The 25,979-nt window shown below is 39.7% G+C and overlaps 1 protein-coding gene across 1 annotated transcript in view; it reads left to right on the forward strand.

The window, feature by feature from the left end:
- The window catches only part of ARHGAP15 (Rho GTPase activating protein 15), a 3,416,769-nt gene that overhangs the window by 640,113 nt on the left and 2,750,677 nt on the right, over positions 1-25,979 (forward strand). Inside the window, exon 5 of the mRNA XM_044074973.1 lies at positions 2,973-3,034. Coding sequence (XP_043930908.1) covers positions 2,973-3,034 — 62 coding nt within the window. The remainder of the gene's footprint in view (positions 1-2,972; positions 3,035-25,979) is intronic.

The raw sequence follows: 25,979 nt of genomic DNA on the forward strand, positions 1-25,979 counted from the left end.
GTACAGAGTATTTACCAAAGGGAATGACAATGCACTTTTTGGCATTGAGCCTGAGGCCATGGCTCTGGCACCAGGCATCTGTCTCAGTGTAGCCCTTTTGCAGGATCTCCACATCGTTTGGGGATTCAATTATGGCTCCTAGTTTGCAGTTATTTGTGAACTTCATTAGCCAGAGACCTTCTGTGTTAGCCTGTACTTCAGAAAAGTAGATACCAAACAGGAAAGGGCCCAGGACTGAACCCTGTGGTACTCCACTTGTCACTGGTTTGAAGTCATATTTAGAGTCTGGAACTTTTACAGTGTGGGTTCTGCCAGTGTGCCAATTGGCAACCCATCTCATGACGTAGGGATTTATACCCAGTTTGGTGAGTTTATCTATAATTCCAGAATGGGAGATGGTGTTGAAGGCCTTGAGTATAGTGGTACTCATCATTCTGAAATATATATAAATCAAGAAAAAAGTTCCTCTGCCTCAAAATCACAAAACATTGCCAAGAACTAGTACAGCAAAATATTTAATAACAGCTAATCCCTTTTGTAAACATAAAGTTAACAAGGGCTGAGATTCATGAGGGGTGCTATGGCATGTACATCTCCATGTAAAAGTCATGATACTTTTCTGCAGTTCACAAAGTGCCCTAATATGATGTTGCATGGTGCTCTAACATGAAGAAATGCACAGCCGCATAGAGCTGGCTCTGCAGCCATTCTGAATGCCAATAAGGCAATCCTAGGGGAGAAGCATATGCTAACTAAACATGTGCTCTCCCCTGGACCTGCTTCCTAGAAGGCAACTACATGCCAAACTATTCAAAGAATTACTTGGCCGTATAACTATCTACCATGACTTTGGTACACGAATCTGGGGGTGGGGGGTGGAATGCACTAGACACCAGAGGTTATTCTTAATTAGAAGTGCCGTAATGACACAAACAGAAGTATTGGGATGGGGGGCACACTAGCCATCCATGTGTAACAGATACATGCCTTCATGGTACTTGAAATAGTATGAATATGGAAGGAACCATGTGAGGCAGACAGGTCTGTGACAGGTAGGAGTACCTATTGTGTGTGTGTGTGTGTGTGTGTGTGTGTGTGTGTGTGTGTGTGTGTGTGTGTGTGTGTGTGTGTGTGTGTGTGTGTGTGTGTGTGTGTGTGTGTGTGTGTGTGTGCGTGTGTGTGTGCATGTTTTGTACATTGGAAGGGGATGGACGGTGGCACAGACTATATGAGCACCAGTTGACTACCACAATGAGCAGGTTAGCAATGATCTGCATATTGTGATAGTAAATACAATTCAAAGACATGCAAATTAGATGATAATGAGGTCTTAATTCATTGCTGCTAGCATGTCTCTGACTCACAAATTGGCATGTTGTGGGAGCAGGGCCTTTTTTATAATATGGTTCATGCTACAGCCTTTAATGAATCCTGGGAAGGACTTCTTCAGAAGTGAAATTTAACAGTGCTCTTAGACATATTTAAATAAGATCTTGAAACATCACATAAACCACAAGCAACACTAAACATGTTTAACCAATCAGTTCATGAAAGAATCCATGAATGACTTCACTTAAGCAATTGCTTAAGAAATTATAAATGAAACGATATTTCAATAGTAAAATAAAATAAAATACAGGTTGTGATGTATTGTTGACCTGTTAAATAAGAAAGTAGATAATTGATTAACTACATGATTAAATAACATATACATTTTGTGATAAATATATATATATATATATATATATATATATATATATATATATATATATACATACAAAGACATGCTGTAGGTGGATTGGACTCTCTAAGTTGGCCCTAGGTCTGAGTGCATGCATGTGTGTGCCTTCTGTGGAAGGTTGGGCGCTGGGCTGGCAACTGGACACCGTAAAACTTCACTGCCAATCATGAGCAGACAGGTGATCCACTGTGGCGACCCCTAACCGGGAAAAGCCGAAAAAAGAAGAAGATGATGTATATATATATATATATATATATATATATATATATATATATATATATATATATATATATATATATATACATACATGTACACAAGCAAGACAGACCAAAAATCATGCATATTCTCATCAGTATATATTTACTAGGTATATTATTATTAAAAGTATTTGGTAACAAAGTCATGTAGTTTAAAATAAATATGGCTTCTATCTGCTTTAAAATGAAAAGTCCCCAAATCTGACAATTCTGCTTAAGGAATATTTAGAACAATCATAAGCCAGAGTTTTTGAAAGCATGTTAAAAGCATATTACCAAATGGTAGTTAAAAGATACCCTTTAAAATGTTTATTTAAATTAGACATTCACAATGTTTTATTAGTGATTCACCTACATTGCATCAGGTTACAGATAAAATTATCCCCTCCTTCATATTTAAACCTCATTTTCAGAAAGCATTTTATATAGGGAAGGCAGGCCTCTGAGAATCCCTATTATGGGATCTCACAACTACTTGCATGTACTAAAGTAGCTGCTATACAACCACGGAGGAAAGGAACAACAATCTTTAAAGTATGAAATAAATACAAATGCAAAACGAGGATTTTAGTGTTTTCCTGTTGCAGCATAACTGGTTTTACAACACTGAATTTACAAGTGGCAAATATGAAGTAAGTGTTAATACTATTTATTATTAAATACTTTGTCCTTACTCCTTTTTTTCACAGAAGGCATGTCTTCTGCAAAGGAGCTAGATGGATAAAGTTTTGTAGAAATAAACAGTAATGAGAGGTGGTGCTATGTTTTGACATGTTATTGACATCTACTCTCCACAGAATTAAAGTAACAGTACACCGATTTCTTTCAGATTGCTGTTGAATGCAAAATGGATATTACATGAGGAATTATCTGATCTGTGTTTCAGTTTTATTGATGACTGCTTCTATGTATGATAATTTAAGAATGGGATACTATTAGCATATTTAAAATATATGCCTATTTTTTGTTTGCAGTATGTGGAAAAAGAAGGCTATTTAAATAAGACCAAAATAGCTGAGGGAGGAAAAAAATTAAGGTAATGTACTTTTCATTTAATTTTTGTTTGTCTTTCATACTTGTTTAAACTACTGTGACTCTTGAAATTATATTTTTAGTAATTAGCATACATAATGTAAATCAAGATTTCTCTTTAATGCATATGTTTTATTGAAAGTTTGTTAAATCACTCCAGTAGTTTTTTTGCACCTTTTTGCAAAGGATTCACTGCTTTCATTTTATATTCTGTTGAGAAATAGCAGAAAAAAATATCTGCTCTTGTAGAAAAAGAAAAAAAAAAAAACAAGCTTATAGTGCATTATAAAGATTCATATTTGATATTTTTCTATTAGATTTATCAGTAAATTGATGATAATAAAGTAAATAAAAAGGAATAAACCTGGAATTAGCAGCATGTGAAAGCCTGAAAACTTGTTACACCTTTAATGATAGAGTCTGATCCTGGGTTGTGCAAATCTAGGTAGATGTGCTCACATTTATGGAAACAGGTCTTAAGTACTCATTAACTTAAGTTTTATAATTAATTTATTTCCTATATGTGAATATCTGAGGTTATCCATCTTGATAAAATGTTGTGGACAACTTGCACTGCTAGTTCTGTAATCCAGTATTAAATTACAAGGGTAGGGATATAGTGTTAACGAATACCTCTGTAATCCAGTATTAAATTACAAAGGTAGGGACATAGTGTAATCCATATTAAATTACAAGGGTAGGGATATAGTGTTAACGAATACCTCTGTAATCCAGTATTAAATTACAAGGGTAGGGATATAGTGTTAAAATACCTCTGTAATCCAGTATTAAATTACAATGGTGGGGATATAGTGTTAAAGAATAGCTTTATAATCCAGTATTAAATTACAAGTATAGGGATATAGTGTTAAATATTGCCTCTGTAATCTAGTATTACATTACAAGGGTAGGGATATAGTGTTTAAGAATACCTCTGTAATCCAGTATTCAATTTCAAGGGTAAGGATATAGTGTTAAAGAATACCTTTGTAATCTACTTTAGTTTAGTTTTGTTTAATTTAGTTTAGTTTAGTTTAGTTTAGTTTAGTTTAGTTTAACATATCTTGGAATCACAGAGCTTGATGTAGGGCAGCACTGTGTCTAATATTACACTGGTGTACGGGGGAAGGGGTATTTAGCAATTAAACATGCTAATTGTCTTTTACAACACAGCTACCTTAGTAAACCACTCCCATGCTTTTAAGATGCTTTTAAACAGGTATATAAATGAAATGATGAATTTCTACACTTTATTTTATTTTTTCAACTACTATTTGGATCAGTTGTTTGTGTGTTTCTAATAAAGATTTGTCTTGAACCAGTTTGTGATTCCCTACTTTCATTAGTGGATTTATACTTTAGAAAGTTTTAAAGAAAGTATTTCTACACCTGCTATTAAGTGGGATATACACAGTATGGATTGTATTAGGTGCCTGAACTCTATTTGATCTTCCACAGAGAAGTTTCCTCATTATTTGTTTTTGGACCAAGTATATCGGTGTACTAGGTTTGTGAGACTTTGCGGGACACCACAGAGACTGTTTGCTTCAGTTAAAGTTAAGCATTAAGTGTATACAAAGTACTACATGTGATCCATAGGCTTCATTTTACTTTGTATGTATTCAGATATTATGGACGGACACAGCTACGTGCAGTCACACTTGAAAGAGTTAAGGCAGGTTGCAGACTGTGCAGTTTATATTATTAATACTTAAAAAAAATGAAAGGGGTTTAAATGCTTTACATAGGGGTATCCTTCTGCAGATACCCTGTGATTTGCTTTGGAGAATGGAAAGGGGGAGATGGAAAAGACTGAAAAAGAGGAGGCACAGCATGAATGCATCAGGTGGGTTGTGTTGGCGGAGATGGGAGAGAAGGGCAACTATGTTTCTGGCAGGGTATAAACCCCGTATTTTTTAACATTTTTATATAAGAGGGTAGCATGGGTGGGAAATAGGTAAGAATGTGTAGGGGAAATGGTAAGGGAAGATGGAGGATGATGACTGGTACCAGACAGAGTCCCCAGTCAACAGATACTTAAATGTTTCCACTACTAGATAGTGTTGCAGTGGAGGACCCTGATGTTGAAGGGCAATGTAGTGAACACCAATGGGTCTATATTAGTTCACAAAAAACACTTTCCAGCAAACGTACATTCGTTCCCCGTCATTCAGTAAAAATCACTTCTGCGATTCACTGAATACTCCCAGGACAAAGAAATACTTGCCCTGCAAGACAATGGCCCCGCATCTAGCTAAATCAAACCCACCTGCACCCCCCCCCCAACTATATATACCAACTCTGAGATCACACTACAGTGGAGAAAAGGGGAATGTTTTGTACTTGGCCAACTCCGTCTTTGCCCTGGAAGTATTTAGCAAATCACAGAAGTGATTTTTGCTGAATGACAGTCGATGAATGCGTGTTTGCTGAAAAGTGTTTTTGGCAAACTAATATAAACCTGCACCAAGTGAGGCAGCAGTTTGACACCCACTGAAGAAAGGCCTTTATTGACCGAAGCTGTCTATCCAGGATCTCCTCTTGCACATCATCAGCCAAGTCCCAAAGCCCTCATTCAGTAAGGCTTGCCGGGCTGCCGCATTCCATGGTGCCTGCAAGATTGGTGATGATGCTCTAACTATGTGAGGATGTCCCTAGACAGGTTGAGCACATTAACCTGAGAGGTATGTACCTTCACTGCTCCTGAGTAGTTTGATATGCAAGAAATGAAGAGAAATGGGAAAGAAATACAATAAAGAAAAAGGGAGGGTGAGACAAAAGAAAAAATGCACGCAATAAATTCTCACATCATGTTACATAGTATTCAATTACTTTATAACTTTTTAATTTTTAATAAATCTTTATTGTTGTAAACCAGAATATACAGGAAGTGCTTACGCATAAATGGGACTCCTAATTTGGGAAGTACTTATGTGTACTTGGGAAGAATGATATGAGAAGTGCTTATGCATACTTAGGATGAAATGATACTTCAGAAGGAATGTATTTCTATCAATTTTTGGTAGAGCTTACATTTTGCAATCTACTAAACTAACATAAATGATCATATTTATGCCTGATATACTTTTGTTTGAAATACTGCACTGGAAATACCCTTTATAAATACTTACATCTTATAAATTCAGTTAAAGATAGAATACTGCACACATGGGTTCCTATTAGAAGATCGAAGATGCATTCTTTCGAATGCGTCTTGGTCGAACTTAAAAGACTGAAATGGCAAAATATCGAAGTGGCTTTTAAGTGAATTCTTTCCCTGGGGAAAGAATTCTCTTGGCTGCTTCATTACCTTGCCGTTTTCAGTACTGTAGTGTGGTCTCAGAGTCGGTATATTTAAGTAGGAGGGTGTGGGGTGTCTATTATATTTATTTATTTATTTATTTTTTGTTGGAACAGTGATTTTTTTCCCTTGGAAAAAAATCGCTGTTCTGACAGTTCGACATTGTAAGCTTTCACTTACATAGGGTCGATTAATCACCGTTCACTTTTTTTAAGTGTTCGGTGATCTAATATAGACCCGCACACATATATTGACATATCTCTTACATCTTGTTGTAGTGATGTACTGAATGCATTGTAGTGCTTCAGCTGCATTTTTTATAAACTATATAAATGCACAATACTATTTGCCACTTGATTCAAGCTTAACAGCAACTTCAACCAGGACAGCTGTTCTTCTACCCTGCTGATGCCTGCTACAATTTATTTCATCAGCTAGAAAGAAAAGACTTAAGGCAATTGTTGTTTACCTGTATTTCCCCTATTTTTCCTTAATATTACTGATATATCTAGTTCTAATATGCAAGGCACTGTTGTCCTTGCTTACTAAGCATTTGTTTAAATATTTATTACTATACAAATTCTCATACTGTGCCATTATTCACTTTATTGCAAGTTATAAATAAATTGTTACACTTTTGTAGGTGGGAACAGCTTGTTGTTTGGTAGAATGGTGATGTTATGCTTTGCATGTAAAAGTCTGTGAACTGTAATCAGGCAGAAGATGTACAAACAGAGAAGAGTGTAGCAATTCAAAGAAGTTTTTAGTTTCTTATCTATACAAAATGTGTGCTTTGATAGCTTTCTGTCTAATAATTCTAAGCAGATTAGAAGAAAGATTTAAAAAAGTATACAGAAGTAATTCAACTGGTCATTTCTTACAAAGTATGTGCTGGTCATTTACCTGACACCACCATCCCTCCTCCTTATTTATGTGATTTACAGACATATATGTAGACTTCCACATAGTTTTTTACTCATACATATATTACATTATGTTATGACATAAACATTCCATATGTCTGTATACAGATGCAGTTCTGTGTATGGATATGTGCATGCTTTCTTTTGCATTATTATAATAACATTATAGATATATATTTGCAGTTACACATATTTTTCTAGCAAATACCTCTGGTTATGCAACCTTCTTAGAGTTTATCTGTATCTTTAATATAACTAAAAAAATGAGAAAAAAGTTATAATTACAATAGAACTCTGGCCTTCTCTATACTTTCTTATCAACCCACTCAGCCAGCTGATCGGGCCTATATTCATCAGGTCATTGTATTTGTGTCAGTACTGTTGTCAGAGGGGGTGGTCCCTTTCAAGGATGACAGGGGCTCACACTCAAGAATTGCCAGATATCAGTCTTCTTCCACTCACTCCTCCTTATGTACACCTGATTTTATCCAGGTATGACTCCCTATAAAGATAGAGCACAATTTTAATCTTATAATGTATATATATGTTGTTGTCTTTCGGCTTGTCCTGGTTAGGGGTCGCCACAGCAGAACTCCGGTCCGCTAATGATTGGCAGTAGATTTTCACGGTGCCAAATTGCCAGCTCGATGCCCAACCTTCAACGAAGGCACACCCATTAACGCATGTCTTTCGAAACACCACTCGACCCACGGGGAGGACATGCAGACTCCACACAGAAGGCACTCCCCACACACTAGCTGAGAATCAAACAGGGGAACCTTGTGCTGTGAGGCAACAATGCTACCACTGCACCACCATGGCTTATATATATGTGTGTGTGTGTGTGTGTGTGTGTGTGTGTGTGTGTGTGTGTATATATATATATATATATATATATATATATATATATATATATATATATATGCTTCATGAAGTACAGCATCAGTATTTTAATGTTTTTTTTGTTTTTTTTTTGGGGGGGGATTGCAGATATAAATATTGCTAAGTGTGTGAGTCTGAATTTTTTTATTACATGTTGAGTGCCTTGAGGTAATAAGGTGTGCCTGATGACGTTAGATGGGCAAGAATTATTTTTCATGATTCTGTAAACTCATAACTATGACTCCATTTTGATTTTCCTAAGCATATTCAACTCTTAGCATATCTGGGGCTATAAGTGCATTCTCTCATCATGCTGAAGTCTACTGCAGACTCTGCCACTGTTCCTAGCACATTCACCTTAGCCTGATACCATGTTCATGAGTAGTCAAAAAATGTGATTATTCCTTATGCCTTATGACATCACTGAACAGGAGTCAGTGAGCACTCTAGTATGACAACTGGTGCCTTAAACTAAATGCCAAAAAATGTATAGTCATCCCCTTTGGGAAAAACAAAGTACCCACAAATTATCACATAGACAGCAACCCACTGAGTACGGAAAAAGTAATCAGAGACCTAGGGACCCAAGTCAACAGTGACCTCTCATTTGACACCCACGTTGCCAAAGTGGTTAGAAAAACATTCTACCTTGCACACCTCATCATAAAGGGATTCACATCCAGATCCAAGGATGTCATTGTACCCCTATACTCCTCCCTCATCAGACCCATGATTGAGTACAATGCCCCATTTGGCATGTACCTCACCCGGCATTTGCAACAGCTGGAGAGACCACAAAAGTACCTCACCAAGAGGATCAAGGGTCTCCAACATATGTCTTATTCTGCCAGACTAAAGAAACTTCAGCTCTATTCAGTAGCATACCGCCTGCTCAGAGGTGATCTCTGCCTGACGTACAAGGCCATGTCCAATCAGGATCTGATTGACATGCTCCACCTCAAAAAATCCAAATCCATCTGGACCACGAGAGCTAAAGACTTAAACCTCGGCACAGGTATGAATAGGACATGCTGGAGGGATAAATTCATAACCCAGCGGCTTCCCATGCTTTGGAACAAGATCCCAGTTTGTATTAGGCAGAGCCCCTCACTGACTCTCTTCAAGAGAAATCTTGATGAGTGGATGGGAGATCGTAAGTTTACCCCAGGAGTCACATCTGTGTCACTGCTAGACAGAGGCACAGTAAACTAAGTCTATTATATAAGGGGACCTTCATTGTGTCACTACTAGACAGAGGCACAGTATTCTAAATTTATTCTTTACATTTTTTGTACCATTTCATGGGGTGGCAAACGCCACATCACTATGGCTAGGCTTACAAATGCCCCAGGGCAGATAGCCTAGTACTATACTATGAAACTATGAAACTATGACATTTACAAGCAATACTATGACTACTATTCCTAAATAATAAATGCATTTTTTAAAGATGAGAAGGAATGTCTGAACAGTGAGACTAGACTGTGTACCACACAACATAGCTTACGAATATCACAGCACACATCAGTTATAGACTATGCACTTATAAGATGAAAAGAAACACTAACCTGAATGTTACAGTTCATAGCTATGATCTACATGCTGCCTCTTTACCTGCATAGCTATATACTTTGTACAAGCCTGGCACATGGAGTCCCTTACTACTTCTGCTGGCTGGTCATCATTAGTCATAATAAGACTGCGAGATGCAGTGACAGCATGGGTCACATCAGCAAAAGACTGATGCTTGATCATGATGTGCAGATTGCAACATGCCATATCCTGCATGCAGTATGCTGGGCCATACTGAAGAGCACCCCCAGACTCACCCAAGCACCTAAAAGAACTTTCTAGGAGGTCAAGTACCCTCTCCATGGCAATACATGTCTGGAATAGACTGTGCTGAAGTTCTCTACTGCAGCTCCACTTGGTTTTCTCATGAGCCATGGCTCCAGTGAATATCCAGCATCACCTGAAAAAAAGAAAAGAGACAGAAAAAGAAGGCAACAACAATAAGGGAAAGTTATTTAGTATTGAGCAGTACATTTTACCATGAAAACTAAATACAGTAGAAAATACAAAAAAAAATGTTTTTCGACTACCAGCAAGAAGACCACTGGCATCCTACCATGCAGGAAGAGGTGTTAGAATGAGCTTATATGCCAGATATGGGAATCATGAGTACTATCTGAATGTTAGGCAGAGATATTGGTGATGCATTCTCATGCATCACATACTACCTGGCAATTTATGGAAAGGTAGCCCTTCCTATTGTGGTACCCACTCCCGCAATGGCCCTGATGTGGCCCTAATTATAACATGGCTGCAATTTATTGCCTGACGTCACACTGGAAATAAATGTACTGATCTACATATGCCAAGAATAATCTATGAACTATTACAATATCCTCAAGGCAGAAGCCTGTGAGATACCCATCATGTTCTCAGTCTGTCTCTGGAAGATCCCCATGGCAAGTATTGTGAGCACTATCCATACCTTAGCATCCACAGTGATAGGAAGTCCATGCATTCCTTCAGTACCCTTATGGGGTCATACATACTTACTAAGACCCTTATAATATCCCTGTCCATTCTAAACATATCAAGCATTTCCTGATTATCAAAATTCTAATGGTTGTTCTCTTTACATCTTAGCCTTCTTGGCCAGCAAGCACTGCTGAGGGAAAGCAGTTTAGCCTTAGCCAAGACAAGCAGATAACAATGGGAAACAGTAAAGCAACAGCAAACCTTAGCCAAGACAAGCAGATAACAATGGGAAACAGCAAGGCTAGCAGGAAGTGACAGCCTCGTCACAGATTGCAAAGTAGATGGAGAAGGAGCGGTTAATCTTTAAATAGCATATCAGCAGATGGTACAGTAAAGTGGGCATTTTACTATGAATCACAACTAAGTGAGAGAATGCTTTATTAGGATATGGTATTTTACATCATTCCTCATTACATCTATTATGAATTCATTTCCTTAAGCTTATTTGCAGTCATTACATGTTAATATAGGTGGACTCTATAAATCACAGCTTTGTTATTCTCATTTACGGAAACCCTTAACATGTTCATGTAATGACTATGAGCACCACCCCAAGTCCTTTGGAATCTTTTTGTATATTTAAAAGGTTGTTTCAGAAGTACATCTGTAAAGAGTTTCTGCAAATATTTTAAAATGTAAAGAAGTTTTACTCATCATAAAAGAAGCCAATGATCTAAATGCACACAAGCTGAATATTTTTTATTAAAAAGTAGATGCATAACATCCTTAACATAAATGACTCTAGAAACGTCTAAGAGTATTGTCATTAAATCAAAGCACAAACTGAACAATAATGACATTTCTGTACCTTATAATATCAAATGCCTAAGAAAGATCAAGAAAAAAAGGTCAAGGCGACTTCATCAAAATTTAGAGTTTGTCATATGCACTCAGCTAGAAACAGTGAGGCAGGTTGGATGGTGTACTCCTGTAAACTTGGTTTATATTATTGAATATGATTCATTTTAAATGAATACAGAGTTGCTGGTGCAGTATTCATTTCAAATAATAAAGCTGATACATGGACCAATAACAGAAAACTGGATGGATCACACTCTGTCAAAAACACACCTTCCAAACCCGTTGACGACTTTAATTAAAAATAAAATTTTCAGGTGGAAAGCCTCCTTCTACCCACCTATAATGGAGACTTCCATACGATCAGAGTTTTACATACACACACGCACACACACACACACACACACACACACACACACACACACACACACACACACACACACACACACACACACACACACACACACATCTATGTCTTGATCTCTATTAATATCTGTGCACATGCTCATACACATGGTGTGTGTGTGTGTGTGTGTGTGTGTGTGTGTGTGTGTGTGTGTGTTTGTACTTCCATATGAACATATTTCATTGAGGATATAGTTCATTAACTCTGGTAAGGGTAGTAATGTTTTGCTGAATATGAAGCTCATTAAATGTGCAAATGATTAACTGTTGAATGTATATTTGGCGGGTAGTAAGAGTGGGTCTAGGTTATTAATGCTGAAACTTTTAGATATAGTGAATGTTTCAATATGAAGGGTTGGGAGTGGCAGTGTATGTGGGAGTGTTTGTCTGAGTAAGGGCTAGGGAAGGGCACAATTTTAGTACTGTGTCTGTATTTGATGTGTGTGTGAGTGCCTTAAAGGTTCATTGGAGGTTATAAGGCTATCAGCACTAGAGACCTTATAAACCTAGCCATGTTAATCTTAAGTTGCCACAATTGTCCTTGGTTGGATGGATGTAATTCACAGAGAAAGTCTATGATGTTAATCTTGAGTTGTGTCAATTGTCCTTTTTAGATGGATGTAATTCACAGAGTGAGTTTATGATCAACACCAACTATCCCTGTCCAAGAGGGACATAGGTGCCACCTCTGGGGACAGATTTCCATTTTTTTTAGCCACTGAACTACTGTATAGTGTGTCTCCAAAGCTATTGTAGCTGTTGGTGACCTCTAGTAGTAGTTTGCTTGATGATCTAAGAGGCCTTTTGGCTGAGTGATGTTGTACTTGGTTTCTGAGGGCAAAACACTTATTGGGGAGGTAATAGGTAGAATGACAGAGGCAGAGCTGATTGTAGGTTAGGAGGATGGGCAGTTCAAGCCAGTGGAGCTGTCTCAAAGCAGTACAGTGATGAGTTCTATATGAGCAATTTGCAGCAAAGCGGGCAATTCTGTTATAGCAGGCTGGTTGGTTTTGTTGCTGTTGTTGATTTGCCCAGGGATGAAGATAGTGGGGGTGTTATGTTCTGACATTTGTGTTGGACTAGTTTGTGTTGGACAGGATGGATTTGGGCCTGGGTCGGGGTGGATGTCCCCACTTATGGTGAGCCTGGTGTTAAAATGGTGATACAGATGTTGGAGTTTGGTGATGAGTGTGAGAAAGTATTGTGTTTTTTTGGAGTAGGAATGAGAGCAATGTGTTTAGTTATGAATTGGTCTGTTATGTAGTTCTTGAACAATTGTGGGCGGATATTATTATAATGTGCAGTGTTTGTATATGAGAGTGTATAGTATAGTGTTGTGCTACTACGTTTAGGGATATTGCTAGAGTGATAAGTTGTGGAGTTATAAAGAATTATGAGAAGACAGACTAGACTTAGTTGTGTGATAGTCATGGTTATAAAGTTTAAGTTGGTTCTAGGTGGAGATGTGGATAGGAATTATATGGTTGCACTATTTGTGGATGGGTAAATAGTGTGGGGTGATGTAATAATGCCTAGTGGGAATGAGAGTGGTTGGGAGTATTTTTTGGTGGAGCAAGTGGGTGTGGTGTAATGTGATCTGACTTGAGGAGCTGTGATTGGTGTAGATGATGTGAAGTTGAGCTGTGGGTGTGGTTGTGACTACTATAAATTTAGAGATAGTGGGGCTGGGAGGGAATTGGGGGCAGGACAGGGGAGCAGAGAGAGCCTGAGCATTAGCGAGAGTGAATAGAGCGGGGCAGAGCCCACCAAGATAAGAGTAATGGGCAGCAAAAAGTAAGTGTTACTTTACAAATCTGAACAATTTAAACAAATCCCTAAGGTCCAATGGCTTACCAGCAAGCAGACTTCAATTGCTGAAGAGCACTTGTGTCCTGGTGGGAGACTAGTAGCTTAATGATGGCTCCATGCTCAGCAGGATTCTAATATAGATTTGGTATTGGGGATGGGATAGCACAAGGGGTGTAAACCAGATGGAATGCAAAGAAACCAGCAAAACCAGAGAGGCAATCAGTGGAAATCTATCAGTGAAGTCCTCAGAGAGGGTGAGTAGTAATTCAAACTCTACATGTAAAGTGAAGGAGAGAAGAGACAGAAAAGTTTATTAAGGTTGGGAGTGTGTCTTCACATTGACTTGCTTATTAGTAGCCAGTTTGTGCACAGATTAGAGTAGGGAGATACATTATTAATGAAGGGGAATGTATAGAGATGCAAATAAACAGGTGGGGCTCAAGTGATGCAAACTCAAGCAGAAAGCACTGAGAGGGCTGCTTGATGGTTAATTTAATTACAGAGATCTGAATTAAATGTATACTGTGTATTGGACAGTTAAGATTACTGCACTAGCTGGGGGGGGGCTACAACAGTCAGTTTTATTAGCACGCTGAGAACTACTAAGAAACACTGCTAATGTTATAGCTTCACTCTCGTAACACATACAAGTAGAATCTCTGGGTGAGTTACATTTAGATCTCTAGAGTGAGTGATTCCTGTGCCATTTGACTTGCAGATGTGCAGCATTTCCATCCGGGCAGGGTCTGAGAATGCCCTGTAGCCCAGGCACAAGTCACCACCCAGCAACCTATCCACTTAAGTAATAGTTTGGAGGTCCTCTATTTTCTTGGTGAAAAACATCTATGGTCTCTCCAGCAGCTGCAGGTGTCTGGTGAGGTACATGCAAAAGGGATCATTGTACTCTGTTAATGATTTGATGAGGGTTGAGTACAGTGGAGTTATAACATCTTACTTATGAGATGTGCGACACAGAAGGCTTTCCTTACCACTGTAGAAACTTGGTGGCCAAAGTTCAGATTGCTATCTACTGTGTTCCTGGATCTCACACCACTGGGTTTGAATTTAAGGGGTGTTCTTTCACTACTGTAATTAGCATGGAATTCACTTTGCCAAAGAGGATAATAATACACTTCTTTGTGTTTAGTTTTAGACCATGGCTTATGAACCAATTATTTGTCTGTGTTAGCCCCTCCTATACTATGTTAATATCATTGGGGGACTCAATGATTGTACCCAATTTGTAATCATCAGTGAACTTGCTAAGCCAAAGGCCATCTACTTTAGCTCGGACTTCTGAGAAATAGATTCCAAACAGTAAAAGGCCTAGCACAACTCCTTGTGGTATGCCACTGGTGATGGGTCTACTGGTAGAGGTGGGGTCACCAACTTTGACAGTATGTGTTCTGTCAGTGAGCCAATGGGCTACCCATCTAGTGACATATGGGTTAAATCCCAACTGGGAGAGTTTCTCAATGATACCTGAGTGGGGGATTGTGTGAAAAGCTTTGGCTTGGTCTATATAGGTTGTATGCACTGTCTTCCCTTCATTGCGGACTTTGGTGGCTTCCTTGAAGAAGTCTGCTGAGTTTAATAAGCATTATCTACCCTTAACAAAGCCAAACTGGGTTGGATCTACAGTTTGAAGGTCAGCTATGTCATTGCTGATAAGGTCCATGATGATTCTTTCCATGGCCTAGCAGATGAGGCTAGTTAGACTTATGGGTCTATATTTCCCATGGGTAGTTGATGGCCTGCCTTTGTGCAAGGGGTTCACTGTTGCTGTTCTCCACTCTGCAGGAACAAAGCCAGTTTTCAGGCAATGATTAAAGATAATGCCAAGTGGATCCACTAGGTCCTGTTTTACATTGCTTAGTAAGCAATCTGGAATGTTATGTGTTCCAAAGGAGGCCATGTTTTTGGCTTGGATAATGCAGATATGACCTGATCTCTAGAGATACTAGGCATAGGACTGATGTCAGGTGTGCTTTAGGGTATGGCTGAAGGGGACAGGGGAGTGTAGTTTGAGCCAAGGCTGTCAGCTCGCAGGTTGGCAATTTTCTCTAGTATAGTGTGAGTGGTACCTTCTGCTACTAGTTTGGCACATAGCTGGGCATCCCCTTTTACATTACATACTTAGTTAAAGAATGCCTTATGATTATCCTTAGCTAGGGATGCTATTCTAGCTTTATATTCAGCTTTACAGGACTTTACAAGATTTATTATTTGTTCAAGATGTGGAGGGGATTCTTCGTTTGCTGAGTCAGTTCCATCTTGTTCTTGGACATCAGTTTCTTCCTTCTGTTGTATAACCTGTAAACACATGAGGTCCACCAGAGTGGCTTGTTTTTTTGTTTTGTTTTTTTGGGGGGGGGCTGGTTTTGATTTGGTCAAGTACAGCTGAGTCTACACAGTTGCTTAAATGTTTATACAGGGCATTTGTGTACAATTCTGCATAGGGGTAATTGTTATCTGTGATTGCATGGGGTATAAAAGTTTTTATACCATTGCTTAGTAGGCTGTAGTTTGCTTTGGAAAAGGTTTTAAGTTTGTTTTGCTCCTGTGGGGGTGTCTGTCTAATAGTTACCTTGAACTAGACTGATTTATGGTCTGACCTTTCCAGGGAGGGCATCACACAGGGGGGATTGCAGCAACCCTCCATGTTGGTATGTACTATGTCTAGTTCATTTGAGCCCCCTGAGGAGGTGCAAACTATCTGTTCCAGAGCATTTGTATTGACAAAGTCCAGGAACCTCTGGATAAGCATGTTTGTGTTCATGTATATCACCCAGTTGATGGAAGGATAGTTGAAATCTCCCATAACAAAGATATTGTTTGTGTGAAAGAAGATCTGTGACAGGCAGGCATGAGTGTCAAAGAAGGCAGGAGTGTGGCATTGACAGTTAACATGATACCCAGATGCCATGTAGAAAATGAGAAAAAGTTAGCTGATGATGATGGTGATAAAATGTTTAGACTGTATGGCTAGTGACTTCAGTAAGTCTAGGTAGACGGTGTGCTTTTCTTTTTCATGGCAGGGGATCTATAGCTATCAATGATGTGGTAGGGTGTTTTGCTTATAGTTTATTGGACAAGGAGTATTTTTTGAGATTCATACTGTTTGGCCAGTCTTGAGGTGTACTTGACTTTAATGAAGATGGCTATACTTCCACCTTTGGTTCCTTCACACACACTTTTGAGGTCTGAACATGTGGAAGACATTGTAGCCTTGCATGGCTGGGTGCTCCCTGTAGCCTTGAACCACATCTCAGTGACTGAATAGATGTCAGCATCTTCCAAAGTGAAGAGTGCTTCCAGGCAATGCAGTGTCATGCTTAGGCTCCTAGCATTAAGCAGCAAAACCTTGAGTCTGTCTTGAGTGGATTTTGTTACACTGGAAATTTTGTTGTTTTGACGTCGGCTAAAAAAGGCAATATGGGGGAGGCAAGCACCTTTGCCAGTATCCAAAAGCTGAGAGGTGCAAACCACCTCTGGTGAAGCAGTGTGGCCTGTCAACCATGTCATGCTAGGCTAACAGATACTGGATCCCCCTGGACTGACACCAGAAGCTAAGCCAATCGTTGAAGTCAATCACTTTTTGTTTATATTGTGGCAACATTCTGAGTGAAGGTAAGATGTTGCTTAGGGCTAGGGTCATACATGCCTGGGACACATAATCTGAGAGTTCAGTCATGTCTCTCTTCATATAGTCCAGAGACGTATGTCTTAAGTCATTCAACCCAACATGGTCTACGACAGAGTCATAACCATAGTTGTTAAATGACTTTAGTGGGTGCATGATTTCATGGATCATTGCACCTGACAGGCAGCTGACTGTGACCTTTTCCTTGTCCAGACTGGTGAGGGGGAAAGCTGTGTGTCTCACTATGGAGTCACCTATGACCAAGACATTTGGTTTTGAGGTATTTTGCCTTAGGGGCTTATTTGTGCTTCATTGTGAGTTTTTTACTGTGTACTTGACCTTAAAATTGAGTAGCATAGTATAGATACAGGTCTGCTGCATCCAGAGCTTCAGCTGTATAGTTTTTAACCCTTTTTGAAGTATTCTAGCTACAAATTTTTGTTTAGCAGCACTTGTGTTATCATCTAGTAGTACTACTCATAGACCTTCCTCCGTTTACCCTCTTAGTTCTTTCAGTTTCTGACAAATATGGACGGACAATTTCCTACATTTTCTCCTGCCTGTCTGGTTGATATGGGCATCCTGAGACAGTGTAGCAACTGCTTCATGTACACGGACAACCCTCTACTACTACCACCTAGGAACACAATTTGTGAGAGATGCAAATACATCAAGCATCTAGTGTCATTGCTCTCTCCCCCACAAACCAGTATATCTGGCACGGAGAAGGATGGCAACATGAACACCACACCAAAAACACCACCCACACCTAGACAACACTCTCCCACATATGGAGAGGTCCTCAACAAAAGTATATCCAAACAAAAGAGACCTCTGCGGCATAAACGCATGCAAACGCCACAGCTCAAAACACCACACACAGTCCACATCTGTGTCTCACAGCCACTAAGGACTAAACATACACCCAGCATATTAGTCATAGGAGATTCTATTGTGAGACACACAGATGTGCCTCTAACCAGGCTGAATAAGGAGAAATTCATGGTTAGTTGTTTGTCTGTCATAGTCCATGTTGGAGTGAATGACTTGAAACATACCTCCTTGGACTATATGAAGAGAGACATGATTGAGTTCACTGAGTATGTGCCCCAAGCAGGTATGCTCATAGCCTTAAGCACCATTCTACCATCGCCTAGAATGATGCCTCAATAAAAACAGAAAATGATTGACTTTAACAATTGGCTTAGTTTCTGGTGTCATTCCAAGGGGATCCAGTACCTGGCAGCCTGGGATGACATGAGTGACAAACCACGGTGCTTTGTCCCAGATGGCCTGCATCTGTCTCCCTTGGGCATCAGACTCCTGGCAAAGGCTTTTGCTTCCCCCATGGTACTTTTGTAGGCAATGCCATGAGGTCAAAACTAACAACATGAAAATTTCATCAAAATGTAAATTAAAGGTCATGCTGCTAAACACTAGGAGTATAAACATGAAACTGTACTCATTGCAAGCATTCTTAACCCTGGAAGAAGCTGACATTTGTGCAGTCACAGAAACCTGGGTCAAAGCTGTGGCAAGTACCCAAGCCATACCAGGTTTCTCATCCTATCATTCATTCAGACCCCAAACCATTGGCAGCAAAACAAAAGGAGGTGGAGTTGCAATATATATAAAATACATATACACCTCTAGGCTGGTCAAACAGTATGATACACAGGAAACACTCCAGGCGCAGTTAACAATTGACAATACTCCTATTCAAATCATAGCTAGCTATAGGCCTCCAACTTGATTCAAGATGCCCACTCCACCTATCTGGACCTCTTCAAATCCACCAAAATTCAACCCTTTACCCTGATCCTGGGCGACTTTAACTATCCAACCATAGATTGGAAGAAATACTCATGCCAAAACACAAATGCCCAGAGATTCCTTGATTTTGTCAATGCAAATGCATTGGCCAGTTGGTTGATACCCCCACAGGAGGTGAAAATATCTTGGACTTGGTATTAACCAACATGAGTAACCACTGCAGCACCCCTACAGTGTCATCCTCCCTGGTAAGATCTGACCATAAAGCAGTCACTTTCAAAGTCACCATTTACCCTGACTCCCCCCCCACAGCTAGGGTCAAACAAAAAAACTTCTCCAAAGCTGATTACATCTTCCTGAGGGAAGGTATAAACACATTCACAGCCCCCCTGCCCCTCCATAGGAACTGGCACATATGTCCAAACCTACACCAAAGTACTATATGAGCATTTATGTAGCTGCATGGAATCAGGAATACCAGACAGGATGAAATCCTCTTCCTCAAGGAAGAATTAACCTGTCTGGTGGACATCTATAATAAAGGAACTCTATAATAAAAGGAAAAAATTGCTGTCCAAGACCAAGAAGGAGCAGGTGCCTAATTGGAAGCAATCTCTTCTTAGCCTGAACAAGCAAATAAGAGCACTAGTGAAATGCTGCAAAGCAAACTTTGAGTCCAAATTGGCCACATCTACTAAAGACAATCATAAGGCCTTCTTCACATATGTCCACAATCTCAAGGGAAGCACCCAGATCTGCTCAGAACTGGTGTCAAGGATACCACATACACAAATGCTGTAGATATAGCCAACCTGCTGGCAGACAGGTTCAGTGAAATCTTCACTCCTCTGTTCCCCCATCAGTAAAACAGGACATCCCCAGTACCAGCCCCCCTCCCCTTATCTCTAGGGAGCAAGTCATCCCTGCCCTCTCTAAGGCAAAAAATACAGCCTCCATGTGACCTGATAACATCCGGGGCTGCATCCTACATGAACTCAGGCAGGAACATGCAGCACCATTAGGAACCCTATTCAACCAAAGCCTGAGTACCAGCTTCATCCCATCTGCGTGGAGGACAGCTACTGTCATCCCTTTGCACAAAGGTGGAGCGTCCACCAATCCAGGTAATTATAGACCCATCAGCCTAACTTGCCTGATCTGCAAAGCCATGAAGAGAATTATCATGGACCTCATTAACCAGGACATTGGCAACCTCCAGATACTTGATCCCACACAGTTTGGTTTTGTCAAGGGGAGGTGATGCCTGTTAAAATTGGTCGACTTCTTTGAAACAGTCACATAAGGCCATAAATGAGAGGAAGACAGTGCACACCACCTACCTTGACCTGGCCAAAGCCTTTGATATTATTCCCTACTCAGGTATAATTGATAAACTCTCTCAGCTAGGCATCAATGTATATGTTACCAGATGGGTAGCAAACTAGTTGACTGATGGAACACACCTAGTCACCTCAAATAGTAGACCCGTAACAAGCGGTGCATCCCAGGGATTGGTCTTGGGGCCTTCTGCTGTTTGGGATATACTTCTCAGAGGTGCAGGCCAAATCTAGTGGGCTATGGCTGACCAAGTTTGCAGATGACTGCAAGCTGGGTGCTGTCATCAATTCCCCCAGTGATGTGGACATCCTCCAAGAGGGTTTCACCCAAACAAATGACTTGTGCCAGAAACATAGCCTCAAACAGAATGCCAAAAAATGCATCATCATCCCTTTTGGGGAGAGTGATGTCCCCACAAATTATCACATTGATAATAAGCTACAAAGCACGCAATCAGTCGTGAGGGACTTGAGCACCCAGGTTGATAGCAAACTGACTTTTCACCACCATATTGCCTCCGTTGTACAGAAAGATTTCTACACGGTAAGGGTATCTCATACAGGGACAAGGGGGTCATAACATCCCTGTATTCTTCCCTTATAAGACCCATTATTGAGTACAATGCCCCTTTCGGCATGTACCTCACAAAGCACATGCAGGAGCTGGAGAGACCACAGAGGTTCCTCACCCTGAGAATCCATGGCCTCAAACATCTACCCTACACAGAGAGGCTAAAATCCCTTTCCCTCTACTCAGTCTCCTACAGACTCCTCAGAGGTGACCTCTGTCTGGCATACAAAGCAATCTCAGTACCCCGCTCTGATGGGACTGCTGCATATCCGCAAGTCAAGCTATACTCGCGTAACCCACACAAACGACCTCAACCTGGTCTGTGACATCAATAGAACTCATTGGTGGGACAGTTTTATGTCCCAGAGACTCCCCTTTTGTGGAATAAACTCCCTCACCATGTAAAGCTTGAGTACCTCAGTAAACCTTTTAAAGCACAACCTGGATAACTGGATGGGGAACAGAAAATGCACCCATGGGATTCCACCTGTGTCCCTGCTGGTCAGTGGCATAGGGTGCTGACTTGTTGGAACATGGGGTAAATTCTTGGCTAGGCTTGTAAGGGCCTCAGGGCCAATAACCTAGTAACTTCCTATGATCCTATGATCCTATGATTTGCTGAGACACTGGTGTTTGTGTTATTATGTGTAGTGGTATCTATTTGCATAGCAGTGTGTGCAAGTGTGTTATGTTTGGGAGGTCCCTGATCTTTTAGTGGACTTTGAGTGAGTACTTCCACTTATGTGGGTATATATGTCATGACTTTAGTTTGTGTGAGAGGTGATGTGTGTACTCTCACAAGTTGTTTAATATCTGATTTGTTGTTACATGAGAGAATTGATTGCAATTTTGTACTGTAATTACATCCCTCACATAGGGTATTTGTTTGTTTTAGGGGTATTTGTCAGTACACATGAGGCAATTATGTAGGTGTAAATTATGTTAAACTGCCCACCTATTGTAGCAGGTTTTTACAGTACATACTATTAAGGAAGAGAATGTCACTCATCCCACATTATCTCATTAAAACAAAGAGGCTCGGGTGTTCATTTAAGTAGTTTATTACATACAAACACATCAGGATGGATGGCAGGAATATTAAACTTAAACGAACTTACTGACTGACTACTACACACATGCATGCTATCACTCTGACTGCTCACTCAAAATGGCACTCTTGCTTGCACGTGCTCAGTACGTATATGCACATGGCCACTAACTACAATGCTTCTTAAAGGTATCTCACACACTCTGATCTACAGGGAGTAAGCTAGTTTGACCAGTTTTTGTGCTAGGACTAAAAAGGAGCTTATTCTGTTGAAGACTATGGATAAGTGTGGCAACACTGCTCAGTGTGAAACTGTGTTGCCCGTAGTGCAGCTGAGAAGCGTGGGAGGGTTCCAATGACAGATGTCTAGTGAAAAATTGTGATTCAAGACGTTTGCATCTATATAGGGTGCCGCTAACTCCATTTCTCAATGCGCAGCAATGCACAAATACGAGGCTTAAATACAGGCAAAATTACACCCCTTTAAGCTAATCTTCCAATAGGAAAGCACATGATGAACCTTCCTCCAGCAATCCCCCACTCAGACAAGGCTGGATCCACATTCTTTCTGCTACAAGGGTGCAAGGGAGTTATTCTTAATATAAGATGGCTGGTTTAGCAAAGTGTATCAGTAACATATTAGAGTCAGCAGGTCTAAATCTAGTGTACAGTATCTAGGTATCAGTCCAGTGCAAATCAGGTCCAGAGAATGAAGCATTAATAAAACAGTAAAAATAAACAGAAATAGTTCAGCAGTTTGATAAAATAGTTCAAAAAGTGCAGAAGAATCACAAAATATGCATATTTTCTGTTTTTGCCTTGGATGCTTTGGACTAAAGCAGAAACACTCTATATCTCTGGCTAAGGACACCAAACGTAAAGCAGCTTTGGTTAATTCAGTCTTAGCAGTACTATTATGGATTTTTTTTTCCTAAGGTAAGATGTGGGGTTTGGGTTACAGGTAGTGTTAGGATTTGGCTTAGCATATATTAGTAAGAGGATGGTAGAGGATGAAGAGGGTTATAATGATGTGGTGCCACCAAAAAGAGAAAAAAAAGCAATCACTGGTCTATTTTTGATTTAACAAAATGGATCTAGATAATGCAGTAGAAGCCATGCAACAAAGGATAAACTGGACTCAGACTTATTGGATCAGTATGTTAAGCAATATGAGATATCTGTTCAGAATGTCATTGAAGTGTTAAAGCAGAAGCACAATTCAGTTCTACCAGTATAAACCAGTGGCAGACATAAGGAACACGTAATTGGAGCTTAAGTACACTGATCTGTGGCTAGTGACTGTTATGATAAAGCAAAGTAAATTGTTCCTCAGTAGAGCTCTTAAAACTGAAGCTGGATTAACTGTTTGGAATTTTCTGCAATGAAGACAACACAATGGATTCTTTTTGGAAGAGTTTGGTGAACATTGAGAAGGCCTATAAATGTGGTCGTCAGTGGCATACATGGCATATGGTCAAAGAAAATGGCCTTGCCTGAAAAACAGCAATTTGTCTCACAGCTGTATTAACATGGGGAAAAGGTAGAAGGAAGGCCAGTACCGGTGGTTATTATTTGTAGGAGACTACCATGCAAAAGAAGGCCTTTCCTTCACGTGCCTTTAAAGAGTGCAGACACCATAAGTTGTAACAAATTTGAGTATTTTCATCAGAAGTGCAATTGTTTAGCTTAAATGGATACATGGCAAACAGTTTGCAAGTAGTTGATTAAAAAGTGACTGGCTTTAAATGTATAAAAATGTAATGATGACTGTGGCATTGAAGAAATGGAAAAGACTTGCTGCAGAATTGTGAACCATAAGATTGTGAGATGGCAGTAACCTGCTTTTTGGTGGGTATGCTATGGTAACAAAGAAAGCGAATGGAGATTTGAGAAACTTTTTCTATATTGTCATTAATGTTTTTGTAATGAATTGAGTTCATGAGAAGCAACAAATCAGTGTTATGCCATTGATGAACCTGAACGGTAACATTTATTTGAGCTTGAATTTCAAGTGAGAATATGGTTTGTTGGTTTAAACTGCTAAATATTTTGAGATGACTGGTAACCTACAGAACAACATCACAGGTACAGACTAGTAAAGGAACTTTTAATTATGTTGGTCTGAAATAATTGAATGCTAAGAGGCCCATTTATTATAATAGCATTACCGTGGCTCATGAAAAGGGAAGTTTTATACTTCATGGCAGTTTAATATTTAACTCACATAGCTACTCTGCACACTACGAATATCTTAGCATGGTATGTCAATATTTCTGAGTGTGTTTATTATTATTAGATAATAGAGTATGCTCAGGTTTCACAGATTTTCATAGAGGGCAACTATAAATTACTAGACTGATTTATGTGTTGAATATTTTGGGTGCATTTTTTTTCCATACATATTAATGATTTGCAAAGGATGGTCTGCTCCTGTCTCCCCTATGCTTCTGAATATTGGGTAAAACTTTATTCATTCCTGTAGAGCTTTTTCTAGGCAATGCTAAACTGACAAACCTACCAAGACAGTAAAGAAAATTCAAAGCAACCTAAAGGTGTTACTGCTCAGTGCTAGGAGTCTAAATAAGAAACTCCACACCCTACAAGCACCTAAAGGTGTTACTGTTCAGTGCTAGGAGTCTAAATGAGAAACTCCACACCCTACAAGCTCTTCTCACTCAGGAGAATGTAGACACCTGTGTTTTTACTGAGACATGGTTTAAATGCACAGAAAGTACTCTTGCAGTGGCTTCCACACATTTAGACCATCAACTGCACAGACATAGATAAAACATGAAGATGTCTCAGTCTATATTAACAAGTATAACTCTATGCTGGTTAAACAGGATAATGCCCTAAAACTGATTCACATGCAAATACCATAGACAAAGTCCTCTACCATATCCTAGCATGCTACAGGTCACCTTCTATATCTCTAGAATTGCATAGCTCATACCTAGCCCTGTGGGAGACGCTCGCCATTAAACCAAGTACCCTATTCAAGAAGGACTTTAACTACCCTCTCTATAGACTGAGAAACATATACTGCCTCATACTGACAGACACAACAATTATTGGACTCTCAACATAAATACCTTTAACCAGATACTGTGCACACACACCAGAGGTTGAAACATGCTAGATCTGGTACTCTCCAATATGGAGAGCACCCCCTCCCCTCCACATCATGTCCTCATTGGTGAGGTTGGATCACAAAGCTGTTTCCTTTGAAATAAAAATCAACTCAGTAACCACAGAAAGCCTTGTAACAATGCTATTAAGTGATAGTTCGTCAAAATTCAAAGCCCATCCTCACCCTGACTTTACAGCTATCTGTGCAGAATTGTTCACAAAATTCCTGTACAGCCATGTAAATGGCTATATAGAGGCTACTGTACCTACCAGAAGTAAGCCCAAAAACAAACTTTAAAAACAAACCACACTGGTGGAATTAACCACTAGGGTATACAACAAAAGGAAAAAAATCATGCCTAAAATCAGGAAGAGTGACTCCCATACTGATAGGAGGTCTCTAATTAAACTAAACAGGAAAGTAAGAGTCCAACAAGGCCAATTATGAGCTCAAGATAGCCTTAAAGGCTAAGAGCAGCTAAAACAGCTAAGTCTGAAGTTTGAAAAGCAGCACACATCAGTGTGCAAAACTGGTGGTCAATGGTGCTGCCTTCGCTGAGCAGAGCAATATAGTACATTTGCTGGCTGACAAATTCAGCTCAAAGGTAACCCTTCACTCCCCTCCTGCCACCCCCCCCCCATGAAATACTTACTAGCATCACTCCCCCAGAGCTATAAACAGGGAGCAGGTGGTACTTCACAAGGCCAAAAACACAACCTCATTTGGTGCTGACACTATCCCAGGAGGATGCCTCATAAATAGCTTGAAACATAAGCTTTCAG

Source organism: Protopterus annectens, chromosome 6.part0, assembly GCF_019279795.1.
Source record: "Protopterus annectens isolate FY-2018-M chromosome 6.part0, PAN1.0, whole genome shotgun sequence".
In the NCBI taxonomy this organism is placed as follows: Eukaryota; Metazoa; Chordata; order Ceratodontiformes; family Protopteridae; genus Protopterus; species Protopterus annectens.